Consider the following 15988-nt stretch of genomic DNA (forward strand, 5'->3'; position numbering starts at 1 on the left):
CAGACAATCATATATATTATATGCCTTTCATATAAGAGACTAAGAATAACTGACACTGTACTTTGCTTAATAATTTATTGAAAAAATTAATAGCCATTAGAATAGTTAAAATCACAATATATATTTTAAAAATTTAGGCAGCTAATCACTAGTATTGTACTTAATTGAATTCTAATTTATTTTTCCAATACTTCTTTTTCATTTTTAATGATTTCAGATAATTTCACACACTCTACACCTTTAAAATTAAATATGCATGAAATAATAGCATTGATTGTTGAAATATCTAGTCTGTTCTTTTTTCATCCAGTCATTCATTTCAGATTTGTAGAGAGAAAAAAATTTAAATGTTTATATAAAAACAAAATGGAAAATATTTATCATCAACATGAAAAATTATTTTAAAAAATTTAAATAAAATTAAAAAATTGGGGCAAAGCATTCTTTCAGGATAATGGGACTGTTCTTTGGAAACTGGGATGAATACCAGAAAACTGAGACATCTGAGCACTCTAAGTATACCACTTCTTCACTTATTTATCCATGACACTGATCCATTCAAGCTAATTCTCTTAACTCATTTCAATTTTCCTAATTTGACAATCTCTCAGTATGTTGCCCAAAAGTCTCATATCTTAACATCACATCATTTATGTCAATTAATCTTTCAAAGGCATTTTAAATTGAAACTGTTTAAACAGAATGCTCTCTCTCTCTCTATGAGGGAGTGGACATACAAAATAAAGTGGCTCTCAATATATTTGGTAGGAGTTATATGAAGGTAAGTCAAAAATTGTACACACTCTTGTTTCTCTAATTTATTAAAACAAAAGTAGGGGTTGAACAATTACATCATTTTTTAACATAGTTTTCTTGCTTTTCAAAGCACTTCTTCCAGTGGTCCACAAGTTTGTTTATTCTATCAGAGAAGAAGGTTCTTCAGCTGGTTGTGCAACCATTCATGCACTGCTTCCTGCATGTATTTGCCCACAGAAAATTGACAACCTCATAAAGAATGTTTGAGTGGTCCACAGAGGTGATAGTTGGAAGGGGTGATTCCTGGATTGTATGTAGAGTGTTCCAGTAACTTGAAACCCAATTTTTCAATGGTGTGGGTGGCTGTACATTGTTGTGCAACAATAACACTTCCTTTGACAATAGACTTTGGTATTTGGTGTGAATAGCTGGTTTCAGTTTGTTGGCCAGCATTTAACTGTAGCCTACACTGGTGACTCTGTAACCTTCCGGTAAAAAACCCTTTTGCATCCCAGAAAACAGTTTGCATGACTTCTTTTGCAGAAAGTTAAGTCTTCAATTTCTTTGCTGATAATTCTGGGATTTCCACACTATACACTGCCTTCTGGATTCTGGCTCAAACTGATGAACCCAACTCTCATCTTCTGTAGAGGTTGAGTAAACATTAACAAACCTCCACACAACTAAGCCTTCCACACATTGGTAAGCTCTCACAGCATCCATCCCACACAGACTATACAGAAGTGAAGCTTGTCATGAATGTTTCGCACACAGAACTAAGACTAACTTGCAGAGAACCTGCCACCTCATTGATGGTCACTCATCAGTTCACCAGAACCATCTCTCAAGCTTGTTGAATCTGCATGTTAGTGGTGGAAGTTGATAAGTGCCCTGCTCCCTCTTTGTGCTTCACATTTATCTGGCCAGTCTTAAACTTCTCACTCCACTCATACACACATCAAAGTGGTTATGTATTGTCTCCATATTGTACTGAAACCCGATGATGAATTTCAGCCCTTGACACATCAGACCAGAGAAATCTGATCACTGATCTCTGTTCTTCCTTGGTGCACGCTGCCAGCAGGATAGACATATTTATTCTGTAACACAAGAAAGAAAACTGAAATTATCATGGTCAAACTTCAGATACATAACCACAAGTGTACTATCTTTTAGCATGTGAGTGCTGAAGGCAATGCAGCCAACCTAAAGTAAGTTCTTGTTTATTTTTTTGTAACAGTTTGATTCAGTTCCATATGACAAAGTTTCACAGACACATAAGATGAACCCATTTCATCAGCTATCTCTCCATATATCTGGTGAGATGGGTTCATCCTACATAATCAGGAAATTTTAAGTCATGTAGAGCTGAGTTACCACATAGCGAAAAGGAATATCGTTCTGAAGTGTAAAGACAACACTCAAAAATATACATTGGTCCTATGATATTACTGTTTTATGTTCTTTATAGTCAATGGTGAGGATAGGTACCACTTTGGAATATCATAAGCTGGATCAAATTCTTCAAAATCTGTTTTGTGTGTGAACTTTGTATACCTATCATGTCATATTTCACAATTCATTCAGCCACCTGTCTGAAAGTCAAATTCTCTTCCACAAAACTGTAGTGGATATGCATGCTAAGATACCATCTGAGAAATTGTGCTATATTAGAACTCACAAAAAAGTGCTGTGGACAGACACCTTTTTGCATTTACAAGAAGCAACAATAATGATGAAGCTGGTGGAAAAACTGGTCAGCTTTGTGTTCTACCATCAAGTTGTATGTGTAACTACCACTGCATGTACAAACAAACACATGAAACAATGGCATATTTTCATTGCTTCAGCAGCCTAGAACACTTCAGTACTTCCGCTGCAACTCCAAATGAAAATTTAAGAGATTTGTGAGAATGTTTGACATTCTCACAACTAAAGTTTTCCATATAAAACTGAGAAAATGAGTGATTGCTAACTGCAAAGTATTTGGACATGTATATCAAAGAATGCCAAAAATGGGTTTGCTACATACAATCAAATTGATTCCATCATATTACCAGAGCCTCAAGAAAAGTGCTCTTCAATATTGTTAAACCCTAGATGCTTAATGGGCTTTGTTGCGACTTTAGCAGGAATTCACCTTGCAAAGAAGACAACTAATGCATCAATTTACTCAAAACAGATGAAAATAGATGTTCCTCTAACAGAAGAGCATTAGAAGATGGAGGCACTCAAAACGTGATTGGACTGCATGAAATTAACAATGAATAGTTTCCTCCTGCTCCCACCTAAGGAACAAATTCAATGCAGCTGAGTTCTGTAACTCAATAAAGTCTATCAAATACTACTGAAAATAAGTTAACAAGAAATCTAATACAGCAATGTTTGCTCTGATGAAGCAAAATAGTTTTGATAACATCATCCAATTTCAGCATGGATGATACATCAACAACAATGACACTTTTTAACATATTTTTGTTTTTTACATTCATGAGAGGTATCCAGGCATTCAACAACTTGTTGTGCACTTGGAAAATGACCAATGAGTTTACTTCACAAGCACAATATCCAGGGGACCCAATACTTACAACGCTTATTCAAGAGGATAGCTTTGCCAGTCCTCTTGCATAAGCATTGTTGTACCATCATATAGTAGGTTCTATCCTACTATATGTGGAACACATCATAAAGATGAAAAAACAAGGTTGAAAACAAGCCTGACATAAGTTTTAACAGTGCTATTTAGACAGTATATACTGTATATCCCAGTCAACATGGATGCTTCTCCATGAAGATTGAGGTCCAAGTCGATTTCAAAGCCTTCATAAAGTAGGTAGAAAAGTTTGCACCACCTACAGAGAGGCATGCCTTAGGCATGATACCAAATGGGATGCAACATTGTCACAATCTTCTGAATCTCAAACAACCAAAATTATTTGGGTTTTGTATACTGCACTATTAAAATGCTGTGATCTTTCCAATCTGCTTTAAGCTTGACTCATATATCATGATGACATAGCTGAAAATTTCAAGCATCAAGTAGAACAATAACCAACTTCTCCCAATATGGAAATAGGATGTGTACATGAATTCTACAATGCAGCCTTCAATGACTTTGAGAAGAAGCTCAATAATATAAATGGTCAACAAAAGAATAAGTTCTCCCTTAACCTAACCACTCTGAAGTCAATAAGCTATGAAAGAGACATAACAAAATGGTGACACATAAAGATAATATATCAATGACCATGAACCCAAACTTGCTGAAGATAAAAGAGCAGTTTATTCTACTATTTTTGAAAAGGCTCACCAAAAAGAAGCTGGGATATGTTTCCTTGATGCTCCTCTTGGAACTGGAAAGACATTCTTGTGCTGTTGTTTTTCAGGTATTGCTGCTATGCTCCTTCCTAGTGCCATACAGCACTTTCTATTTGCAAGGTTCTCTAAGATACACATGATGCACCAGCATACAACATTTCCAGTATTCAAGAACCAGACAGGAGAATCCAAATGCTTGCCTAGAATGAAGGGACAATTACTCCTTTACTTATTTCAGTCATTTGATTGTGGTCATGCTGGAGCATCGCCTTTAGTCGAGCAAATCGTCCCCAGGACTTATTCTTTGTAAGCCTAGTACTTATTATATCGGTCTCTTTTGCTGAACCGCTAAGTTACGGTGACGTAAACACACCAGCATTGGCTGTCAAGCGATGTTGGTGGGACAAACACAGACATACACACATACATACATATATATGACGGGCTTCTTTCAGTTTCCATCTACCAAATCCACTTACAAGGCCGAGGTTATAGTAGAAGACACTTGCCCAAGGCGCCATGCAGTGGGACTGAACCCGGAACCATGTGGTTTGTAAGCAAACTACTTAGCACACAGTGACTCCTACGCAAGAGAACATTTGAGGTCCTCGGCAAGATATTGGAGAACTTACATGACAACAGATCTCAAAAGAAAAGTATTGCCAGGTGACTTCCATCAAAATCCAGCCAGATCACAAAAGAGGACAAAAACCAATGAAATCCATACCAGCCTTCAATCATCATTGATTCAGACTAAGGTTAATATTTAAACTAACTACCAAAACCAGGCTCTGTCTTTTTGGAGATCAGCTGTCAGGTTAGTTTGCCAAACATGTTTTGAGCTAGAAAGTGAAGACTTCTTTCTAACAATAATGTTGCCATTGAGCCAATGAATTAACATCAAAGGTATTTATGACTCCTAACTTGCAACATCTTAACCTAATGTGAGAAAGAGCTAGACCTGTATCAAAAATATTATGATCAAGATCATCAACAGATAGCTGTTGCAGGTACTTCAAGGAAAAGTCACACCAAATCAATGGCTTAAGCTCTAGATTAGAAAGAAGTAATTCACTTTCCCACAAAATTTGAAACATTCTAGGAATCTTCAGGTTTATCTCAGACTTCAGCTAAAAGAAAAATCCTCGATAATGTTGTATAATTTAGATCAGCCAAAGTTATGCAATGATACAAAACTAATGGTTAACAAACATCATCGAAGCTAACATTCTCACTGATACACCAATGGAGAGGATGTGATTATATGCCATCCACACTAATAGATGTGCTCTTTTTATTTAGAAGATTTCAGTTTCTAGTATATGTCAATTTCTAAATCCCGAGGGCAAACAATAATAGCTGATGGACTGTATCTTGAGGATTCCTACTTTGCTCATGACCATAATATCTAGAAGTACTGATGTGCATGTAGATATTTACTAAGGCTGTGATGGAGAGATCTAATACTGTTGTAGTTGGGACTCATGACAATTCTCAGGACCAGCTGTTACTACATACATTGCAAGTTCCAATATTTAAATATGAGTTTTCTCTATGCACTCCAGTTTCCACATGTTATAACATGTGGAAAGGATGATTTTACTTCGAAGGTGATTGACAATCTGGTTCATATTCATTTTTCAAATTGGTTTCAAATAGAATTAAACTGATTTTATTTTCACTTGATCATGTTTACTCATTTAATATGCTTGAATTAGTTATATACCATTTACACAAATAAATTATGTAATACACTGAACCCAAATCTGAAGCACATTGCATTAGATATCAGACTACTATAAATATAGAAAACAATTTAATTTCTTGAAAAGAAGATAAATTTTCACAAGAAATCCCAGTGTTCTGTTATACAAAATACATTTTTATTAAAATCAATTCTGGGTCATTTACAATGATGGTGTTGATTAAAAGGAAACTGAAAGCATATGATTACAAGGTGACCAGCAGCATTTTTATTATATACCCATCACTATGCCTATATTAACCTTTTATCATTTAATCCAGCCACATACAGCCCACATATTCAACTTGTTTTATGTTAAAACTGACTAGATCCAACCTCTCAGACCTACCCTACAATGCCATTCTAAAAATATATGAACATGCCATTGAAATCTTTAAGCCAAAAGATAATCCATGATTAATTCTAAACAATGTGAATAAATAAGCAATACATTTGACAAAGCAATCTGAATGCTAAAGGGTTAAACAATATATATTCCATATGTAAATTAAACATTATTTATTCGTGGAGTTATACAAAACAAAGCCTAATTGCCTACATTTCTATTTTCTATTCTTTAAGAAAATTTCTTCATGGTTATGAAAATTGTGAAAACAAGCTCTGAAATTCCATCTTTTAAAAACTTCTTGCCAGTGCACACCCTCTGTTTCAGAGTAGACAATCAACACTAGCTCTTCCATTTTTGACATTGTATTCGAAAACTATTCTCTGAATTAGATATATTATTCAGAGGAAAATATAATCCTACCAGAAAAAAATCTAATTTAAATTTAGGGTTAAGATTAAAGTTTAAAATTAGTTACATGGAGAGGGAACAAATTCAAAAAAATTAAATGGATCTTTTCCCTTTGAACAGCAGATCAAGAAATTAATTTTTTGTACTAAACACTTTCAAACTTCAGACACTGGTAGAACGTGTCATATAAAACATCTTTTACTCTTAGTGTTGTTGAGAAAAGTTTAAATTTTCAAAGTGATTTCGTGTTAAGTTGTCGTATTTCAGTAATTTCAACCAATCAGTGACATGTATTCAGCTGAATAAAATTACTGCCGTTGTTTGTCAACAACTATCAGCAGTGTATATTTCGTTTGTCACTGTTATTTATTACATCATTCATGCATTTGCACTGGTTTTAGGGTTAGGGCTAAGGTTTTAGAGTTAGGGTTAGGATTAGGGTTTTAGGGTTAAGGTTAGGGTTTTAGGGTTAGGGTTTGAGAGTTAGAGTTAGGGTTTTAGGGCTAGGGTTGGGAGGTTAGGGTTAGAGTTATGGAAAAAAAAGTGGAAAATGAAGAAATTTGGGGGGGGGGGGGCAAAAAGTCTTTCCGAAAATAGTAGCTGAAAAACAGGAAAAAAACTAAAAGCAGTAGAAATGCACAAACGATTGCGGTTGTGCCATGAAGTAAACATGCTTTAGATACACTCATTTATTCATACAAATGTAACGGAGATGAAATATGTCATAAATAACAGTGACAAACGAAATATACACTGCTGGAAGTTGTTGTTGACAAAAAACGGCAGTAATTTTATTCAGCTGAATACACGTCATTGATTGGTTGAACTTACTGAAATCACTTTGAAAATACAAACTTTTCTCAACAACACTAAGAGTAAAAGATGTTTTATATGACACATTCTACCAGTGTCCGAAGTTTGAAAGTGTTTAGTTACAAAAAATTAATTTCTCGATATGCCGTTCAAAGGGTAAATATCCAATTAAATTTGTGATTTTCTTTTTATATGGAACTAGGAATCAAAAAAATTTCTAAATAAGTTAAAAGATACATGAGTAGGATGTTTACTGCACAACTCAACCATATATTATAACACCTTTCTTTTTATAGGCAAGTAAATTTTCAGAAACAGAAAAAAATGCTTGTTGCTGATAATATAAATGCAATGATATAATAATTTTATGCAGAATTACCATCATTTAAATTCAACTAATTAGCTAAAAACAGTCTATTTTCTGGGCAACCCTGGTATCCTTCAAGTATACATACATATGTATGTGTATGACAAGAAGGGCTTCAACATATTCTATCTTGCCCATGCAAGCATGGAAAAGTTGACATTAAACAATGGTGATGACGGTTATTTTATTGAGTACATCTTTAATTGAGGCCTTCCATCCAAATCTTACTATGCAGGATATTTCAGCATTCATTTCTTTTCTTCCCCAAGTAGATACACTCCTTCATTTCATCCTTCACATCATTATTCAGCTTCATGCTGTTTTCATAGCAGAGGAGTCCAACCCATGCAAGCTTGGAAAATAGACTTTAAAGGATGATGATGATGATGATGAAGTATTTTGTTTTCATATAGTTTATTTTGAGGCCTACTGCTGAACTATAGGTGTCCAGCTTTGTCAGCATTCTCTTTCAGCTGAACTGATTTATGTTTCTGGGAACTGGAGGTGTATCTTACCATTGATGTCAATGTCACCAATGTCTCTGATGACCAATTCAAAACATGACGAATAGCTTCAGAGAGATGGCATCTCCTTGTTTAACACCCTTTGTGACTGGAACTAATATAGATGGTGACAGCTAACCTATATCAAAGCACATCTTGAGCTTGTCTCTCTGAGAAGTTTGATGTATTGTGCTTCAACTTTTTGCATTTCCTGAGACTCCAGTGCTACATTCACCTTCACACCTTCAATGGCCTTTTCACAATCAACAAAGGAGATACAAAGAGACAGCTGCTACTCTTTTGTTCATTTTAGAAGCTGTGTCAGAATGAATATGTAGTCTATTATACTGTAGTTACTTGGAAAACCTACATGTCTCCTCAGTTGTTGGTCATCAAGATGCTTCAACAGTCTAGTGGAGTGCTAGCTCGCTCTCCATCTCTCTCTCTCTCACACACACATGGCAGAGCTCTTTTCAAAACTGAAGGAAACTGAGAGGGTTTCTTTTTTCTGTTTTTTTTTTGTGGGTAGGGGCCTGCCAGATATTCACAGATACTGGATTGATGTATCAGCTAAACTATACCCCCTATAAAGCATGGATGGATGGATGGATGGATAGATAGACAGATAGATAGATGATGCACACACATGTTAAGTCAATAACATTTTGTATTGATAAAATATAGCTACAGTTGCCTTGTTACGAATTGTTGAACTGGCCAATGAGATAGCAATTCCCTAGTCATTCGAACAGTAAGAAATAGTAGCCAAAACTCCTTCAAATTATACCCTACTGTTTTCTATTCACTTTTAATATACATTAAAGGAATATAAATTAATTTCAGTAATTAACAGTATAGCGAATGTTTTCTGGTTGGTTTGTTTACTGTTAGTGTATGAACCTCTACTTTTATATGTTTCCTATTTGGAAATAGATAAATATATTTAACTTTTGAAGTAGGAATATATATTGATAAACCCGTCACTTATAACTTACTTCTAAGTGTTATCATTATACGTAAATCCTGACTCCAGCTACATAAACGCCATAGTGAGAAGTATATTTTCTGAAACACTAATGGACATTTTATACATGCATGTATGTTGAATATAAATAATTTCATTTTCTTTTAACCGCTATAAAAAATACAGTTTCAGAATTACAGAAATACATTTCATTAATAAGTTGAAGAACGTGAAGAAAGAGAAAAGAATTACTACATTATTTCATTTACGTACATTTAGCATTTTTAATATTTATAATACAGTTTGAAGTAAAGTAATTTTGTTGTAGAGAATTACGACTTAAAATTTACGCTAATTCTTCATACTAACTATATAGATCTCAACAATTCAAACAAGTCTTGTTGGATTTTTCATATACATGGCATAAAAAAATAACCAATATCTCAAAGGAGTGAGTGTTGTGGAGTTTAGTTACATCCCACAAACACTAAAGTTTTCCCCAAAATCCAGGGTTTTTATAACTGCTCAACTTGACTTTAAAGAATTGAAATCACATAAAAATATTCTTTAACTCATTTTCAGAATTCCTATATGAGCAGTTATTTCAACCAATAGGAAAACGACAATACGACATTACATCATATTGCCAGCTACCACAAATTGGTGGTACTATTTGAAAATGGCTACACGCTACAAGTTCTTTATTTTTCCAATTAGGCCACCACATTTCTATGAACAAATACCCTGTACTTTCTTAACAATTTTACTGCATCTTCCCCAACGGGAGTTCAAATCTGCCTCAACCACCTTTCAGGTCAGTCATCAGCTCAACCCCGAACAATGGTCAACCACCTAACTTAAAGAAGGCTGTTAATATCAAATTCAATGAGACATTAAAGGGGTTGTTCGCCTTCTTTCCTCTCTGTCTGCCCTCATCCTGTGTACCACAGACTCCTTCAACCAACCTCCAGATAATCGCCTACACTGGCCCAACCCACCAAGTTTTCTACAACCCATCTTCATCCCTAACAATGTCAGGAAGGCAACTGCCTCTTTTCTAGCTGGTTCTGGTGCTGGGATTGATAGCTTATGACCTCAACATCTCAAGTATGGTATCTCCCTGTCAGCTGATGATGCTGGGCTTGAACTCTTGCAGAACCTAACACAGTTCATAAATTTGTTCTCGTCCAAGAGTGTCCTTGCTTACATTTGTCCCCTGTCCTTTAGGGCCAAACTATTCGGTCTCACTAAGCCCAAGAGTTATCTCTGCTCCATAGAATTTTTCCACCATAATTTTTTTGGACCAGTAACTTTAAAACCAACTTCTTCATATTCGTTTACTACACATTATTTTACACTAGTACACTATTTTTTTTTAAAATTTTGTGACGAGGAGGGTGCGGACTCAGATATTTCACATGACCCAGTAACCCCACTTCGACACCTGGTCATAAAAATGAAAAAAAAATAATTGTAATAGGTGTAAAACAACATGTAGTAAACGAATATGAAAAAAAATGCGCGCTGGCGAACGAGGGGGGAGAAGACTCGGAAAATTCAGACCTTGACCTTTAAACTCCAGTGTTTGACCCGAGTGTGAATTATCCGAGTCCGCACCCCCGTCACTAAAATTGAAAAAAAAAATAGTGTACTAGGTGTAAAAATAATGTGCAGTAAACGAATATGTAGAAAAAAATTTCGCCGACGGACGGGGAAGTGGTGAGAGGACTCGAAACATTCCCGATGTAAATTTTCCGAGTCCTCTTCCCTGCCCCCCACCCCCGTTCGCCAGCGCGCATTTTTTTTTTCATGTTCGTTTACTACATGTTGTACACCTATTGCACTTTTTTGTTTTTGCTCGGGTCAAACACTTCAGTTTGACAGAGACCAGATGGTCTTACTCTCTTGTCCCTGGGTTAGAGGTAGGTGCCTCATTTGGGACGCCACAGTCTGCGATTCCTTTGCTCCCTCCCACATCTTGGAAGCTGCAGTTAAAGGGAGGATCGATGCTTCCGTAACTGAACGGGAAGAAAACCCTGAAGTATCGGGATCTGACAGTAAACTCTTTCAACCTGTGACGTTTGAGACGTTCGGAGGGACTTGGCCACCAACCTCGAAGTCCTTGTCAGGTGATGCTTGTGAGGGCGCTTGGCTTTCCCAACGCTTTAGCCTCGCCATCGCCCGTGGTAACGATGCGAGCGTGCTGGCGAGCTTCAGTAGGTTCCGTTAAACCTTGTGGTATGCGACCAGTAGCTGATAAAAAAAAAATTATTCTTAAATAAAAATTCCTCACAAACGGTTTCAATACTGTTTTAACAGAAAGATTTGGAAGAATTAGATGAAAATTCTCCGGTAATTTTCTTTCATGTAAATAAATGTTTGTTAATTCAAAAATTTGCCAGCAAAATCTTATAAAATGACAATGTTCTAAAAGTTGTACATGTTTATGTTATAAAATAAATAACAGTGGTATCCCAGAGATTTACTCCACATAATCTTTGTGCATATCTCCGTGTTTAATATATATTTAAAAAATAAATAAATAAAAGGTTAATGTAAGTGAATCGCGTGAAGAAAAAATCCAATTATTCGAGCGGAGTCTAACTTCTGAGAAACTTTGTTTCTGTTTGTGTTAAAAACAGAAGTTGAATCGGTTAAAGGAATCATGAATATTTGCATGAATGTAAAACACGAATAAATTAAATTTGGCATAACTACACAAGTGTGCCCCGGTCAGAGTTTGTTTCCTCATAATTGCAAAGAAATGGATTTTTTAAATGAAATTTTCAACAAATATGCTTCATATGGTGTAAATTCTGATTATATCGAATCTATTGTGAAAAAAAAAGCAGAACAAAAGAGCAAAAAATATGCGAGTAGAAGAGGAATTTCGGATAATTCATACAAGCCGGCTGTTTCCCTACAACTTTCAGGAAAATGGGTCCTTTTTCAGGAAATTTTCTACAAATACCTTTCAGAGTGTGTAGATAACGACTGTATCCGGAACTTAATATATAAAAAAAAAAAATGAACACGCAAACATAGATACTGTCACATATCACAATTTTTTGGGAAATTTCAAGTTACATTTTGTAGATATGTGATGTGTGACAGTATATATACATGTGTGTGAGTACAAATTCATCAATTTTGTTCTTCATATTAAATTCCAATATAATCGTAATCCAAACACTCTGAAAGGTGTTTGTTGAAAATTTCATTGAAAAATACCAATTTTTCTGAAAGTTATGAAAAAACAACGCGGACTCGTGTGAATTTTCCGAAACCTCTCTCACGGAGTTTTTTTTTTTTTTTTACAACAAATTCCGATATAATCGGAATCTACACCATCCAAAGTATATTTAAGAATTTCATTAAAAAATATTCATTTTTCTGAAAATTACGAGGAAACAAAATCGTGAGGCACAATTGTGTAGGTATACCTAAATGTTATAGTATTTGGAAACAAAAGGTTAATATCATCTACGACATAGCATTTTGTTTATTCTTGTTTTCAATTCACAAACTTATTTCTCATCTAATCAAAATTTAATTATGAAATGACAAACCCCATAATAACCTGTTGGGCGAAAATTAAAAGTTGAGTTATTTTTGTATTGTATAATCATTTTTTAAGTATTTCAGGATTCGCAAAATCGAAATTCATCAGAGAATATGGTTTACATTTTGTATTATCTTAAAAAAAAAAAAAAAAGAGAAAACTTAAATCACATACTTCGAGATACGTTAAGTAAAAAGCGGGAATGTTAATTACATAGCAACAAGTATGACTGGGTTTGTGCCGAAGTTGTTTATAAAACGACAATGGTGGATTTTAAAATAACGAAAAGCAAACAAAACTTTGAGAAAATGTAAATATTGCCAATTTTCAATGAGATTTGATTTACCTAAAGATACAGTAATATCTACTGTAGTAGTAAGGTCGGTTTCTTCCCTAGTAAACATTGTCATGTTGTTAACAATACCGCCATTTTCTTATGACTAATTAATTATTATTATTAGTCTTAACTCCTAACGAACTGCGGAGTCTGCATTCAGGTTTTGATTTGAAGTTGAAGTGTGATCATTTCATTTCCCTGATAAAACTTGAGGTACGAACTTCACGAAATCTCATTCTCTTCGAACTCTATGCTCAAGTAAGAAATATAGGCAATCTCGTAAAGAAAGGGAGAGGAAAAGGAAGAGAGAGAGAGAGGGGGACGTAGAGTTAACATAAGTGCAGGATAGGTGGAAATATTTGACTTGGTGGCAGGCAATGAGTAAATGAAAGCCACACAGTGAGAATGAAATAATCATTGGAACAAGAAAAGGAGGGAGAGTAAATAATAATAAATATTTTTCTCTTGAGAATTAGTATTCATAATTTTGCATATGCAACAAGAAATTTGATAAAAGTTTAATTATTGTTTGTATGCCATATTTCCAAATATCAGCCATGGTTGTAAAAGTATATTTTCAAAGTATGGGTTACACTCTAGTATTTAATATACTAAGTATAAATTCTTTTTTTTTTAAATAAATATATAATATAATGTATTCAATAAGCTTCAACTGAGATAAGTCCTACAACCCAGTTTTCTTTTGAATAAGAACCATCTTCACTTATGTGACAAATATTTTTGCATCAAATACAAATGATGCTGTTTCCTTTGCTATTCTTTGAAAATCCATTCACATTATAATTTATCTATTTATCTGTCTACCAGTTTGAGTAACTATCTATTTACACACAAACACACACATATACACATACTGTTGTTATGATCAATCTGTAAAGTATGATTGTCGGATGAAAATTTCATAGGCTGACCAAGATACTCCCATGGAATATGACCAAATGAGGTTTATTTTTAAACATAGATCCTCACTTCTTGCAGTCCACACACTTCTTCTATTAGTGTTACAGTGCTTGGATCCCACTGGTAAAGAAGCTTTCATCCTCTTGGTAAAAAAACAAAAGAGTCATCAAGAGCAGATATGACACCATCATTACTGCAATACTGGTTCCCAGCCAAGAGATTTTTCATGTTGGAGAACAAATGCTACTCAGATGGGGCCAAATCAGAAGAATAGGGAGGGTGATTTTTATATCCTGGTGTTGGATAAATAATTTAACAAATAAGTAGGAAAGAAATATTTACACAATACAATATGATTACTATTACACAAGACTCACTGTCCTCAGTCAACAGCTCATAGTGAACTGCTTACTAGTCAGAACTCGACCTACTCAATTTTAGCCCACAGCAAAGTTCCTATCTACAGTTCGTCTGTCAAATCCTTGGGCAGTGCCCTACATATAACTCTCTCCCAGAACTGTTGACTCTCATTGGAACCAGGAAAGCATTTTAACTACTCTGCCCGTTTGTGTGTGTGTGGTTACTCGGCTCTTTGGTGACTGTTCCTTGCTAAGATTTGGTGTGATTTACCTAGGGCAGCCCTTGTTTGGTGGTTGAGCTACTTGGGCGGGGCTGTCAATGTGGTGTATGCGAGAGATTTGAAATAAAGGCTTTCAAACCAGCCCGACCTGAACGCTAGAAATAGCAGCTCTTTCCCAACCTAACAACGTGGCTGACGCCGTTACCCGCTCGGCGACCTGCCTCAAAAAAAGCCAGAATCATGCCCTCCCTGCATGCGCGTCACTGCTGCCCCTTCCGGTCAGCTCCCCAGCTGCTGACGTCATCCCACAGTCAATATCAAGATGGGCCAGTTTCAACCTATTGATGAAAACTGTGTCTTGTCATCTGCCAATTAGGAATTGGAATGATTTGTCTCCCAGATATATGACTTCATATAGGTCATCATAGGGTGACCGGAGGGGTTTTCGTCACATATCACATCAAATAAACATGAAGTTAGCTATGTGGAGGTCATTTGGTATGGATGGTCTTGGTGTGCCATGTGTTAGTATGGCAATAAGGTGCAACTGACCCACACTGTCTCTCAGTTGCATGAGTTATCTTTTGACATCTGGATCTGACATCACATTCAGAAGGAACTCTCCTGGCACCATTTCCATGAAAGTGTTAAGATTTTCCTTTGGGGCGGTACGGATTCCCAACATCACTCATGGAAGTTAATCAATCCAATAGGGCCCGTTAAGTCTGGCTGTCAGAGATTCCTTCAAGCAGCAATGAAATCTCTCCACTAACCCATTGGCCTGTTGTGCACTTGACTGTGATTCAAAAAGGTCACATGTGTCATTCCACAGCTTTGAGATGAATTATGGACCCTAGTCATATGAGATGTTGTCTGGGACACTGAAAGAGGTAACGCAGTTTGTGATAATTGCTCGGCTGACTCCTTGTGTTTCTGTGCTGTGGAGAGAGATAGCCTCAGGCCAGCAAGTGTAGTGGTCTACTCAGGTCAGTAGGTATGAGCAACCCTGTGAAGGTGGTAGAGGACCAACAAGGTCAATGCTGTTGTGGCTGAGATGGTTCATAGTTGCCAAGTGGTGATTGACCATGGCTTGTTGACAGGGGATGCAGGTCTTGGTCTATTCCCCAATTTGCATGGCCATACTGTGCCAGATAAATTTGCTTGACAACATGTGCTATGTGACTCTAGTACCCGGGTGGGACAGTCCATGAATAATGTCAAAAACCTTCCTGCACCAGGTTAATAGGATGATCAGTCATAGCTTCCCAGTGGATACATTACACAGTTGGGTTGTGCTGTTGGAGCCAAAGTGCACATCCTTTAAGGAAAGTGATGTGATGGGTGTACGGTAGGCCTTGATCTCGTC

The 15988-nt window shown here is 35.9% G+C and overlaps 1 protein-coding gene across 3 annotated transcripts in view; it reads right to left on the bottom strand.

Moving 5' to 3' along the window:
- The window catches only part of LOC115221677, a 47058-nt gene extending 32946 nt beyond the window's left edge, over window positions 1-14112 (bottom strand). For 2 of the 3 annotated variants that reach the window (XM_036510827.1, XM_029791878.2), the window contains exon 1: window positions 13131-14112. Coding sequence is in view for 2 of the 3 variants with exons in the window: in XM_029791878.2 (XP_029647738.1) it covers window positions 13131-13194 (64 nt within the window). In the remaining variant the exon portion in view is untranslated. The remainder of the gene's footprint in view (window positions 1-13130) is intronic. The other variant, XM_029791879.2, reaches the window with a different exon arrangement.
- Window positions 14113-15988: the final 1876 nt, after the last annotated feature.

This window comes from Octopus sinensis, linkage group LG18 (assembly GCF_006345805.1).
Source record: "Octopus sinensis linkage group LG18, ASM634580v1, whole genome shotgun sequence".
Lineage (NCBI taxonomy): Eukaryota > Metazoa > Mollusca > Cephalopoda > Octopoda > Octopodidae > Octopus > Octopus sinensis.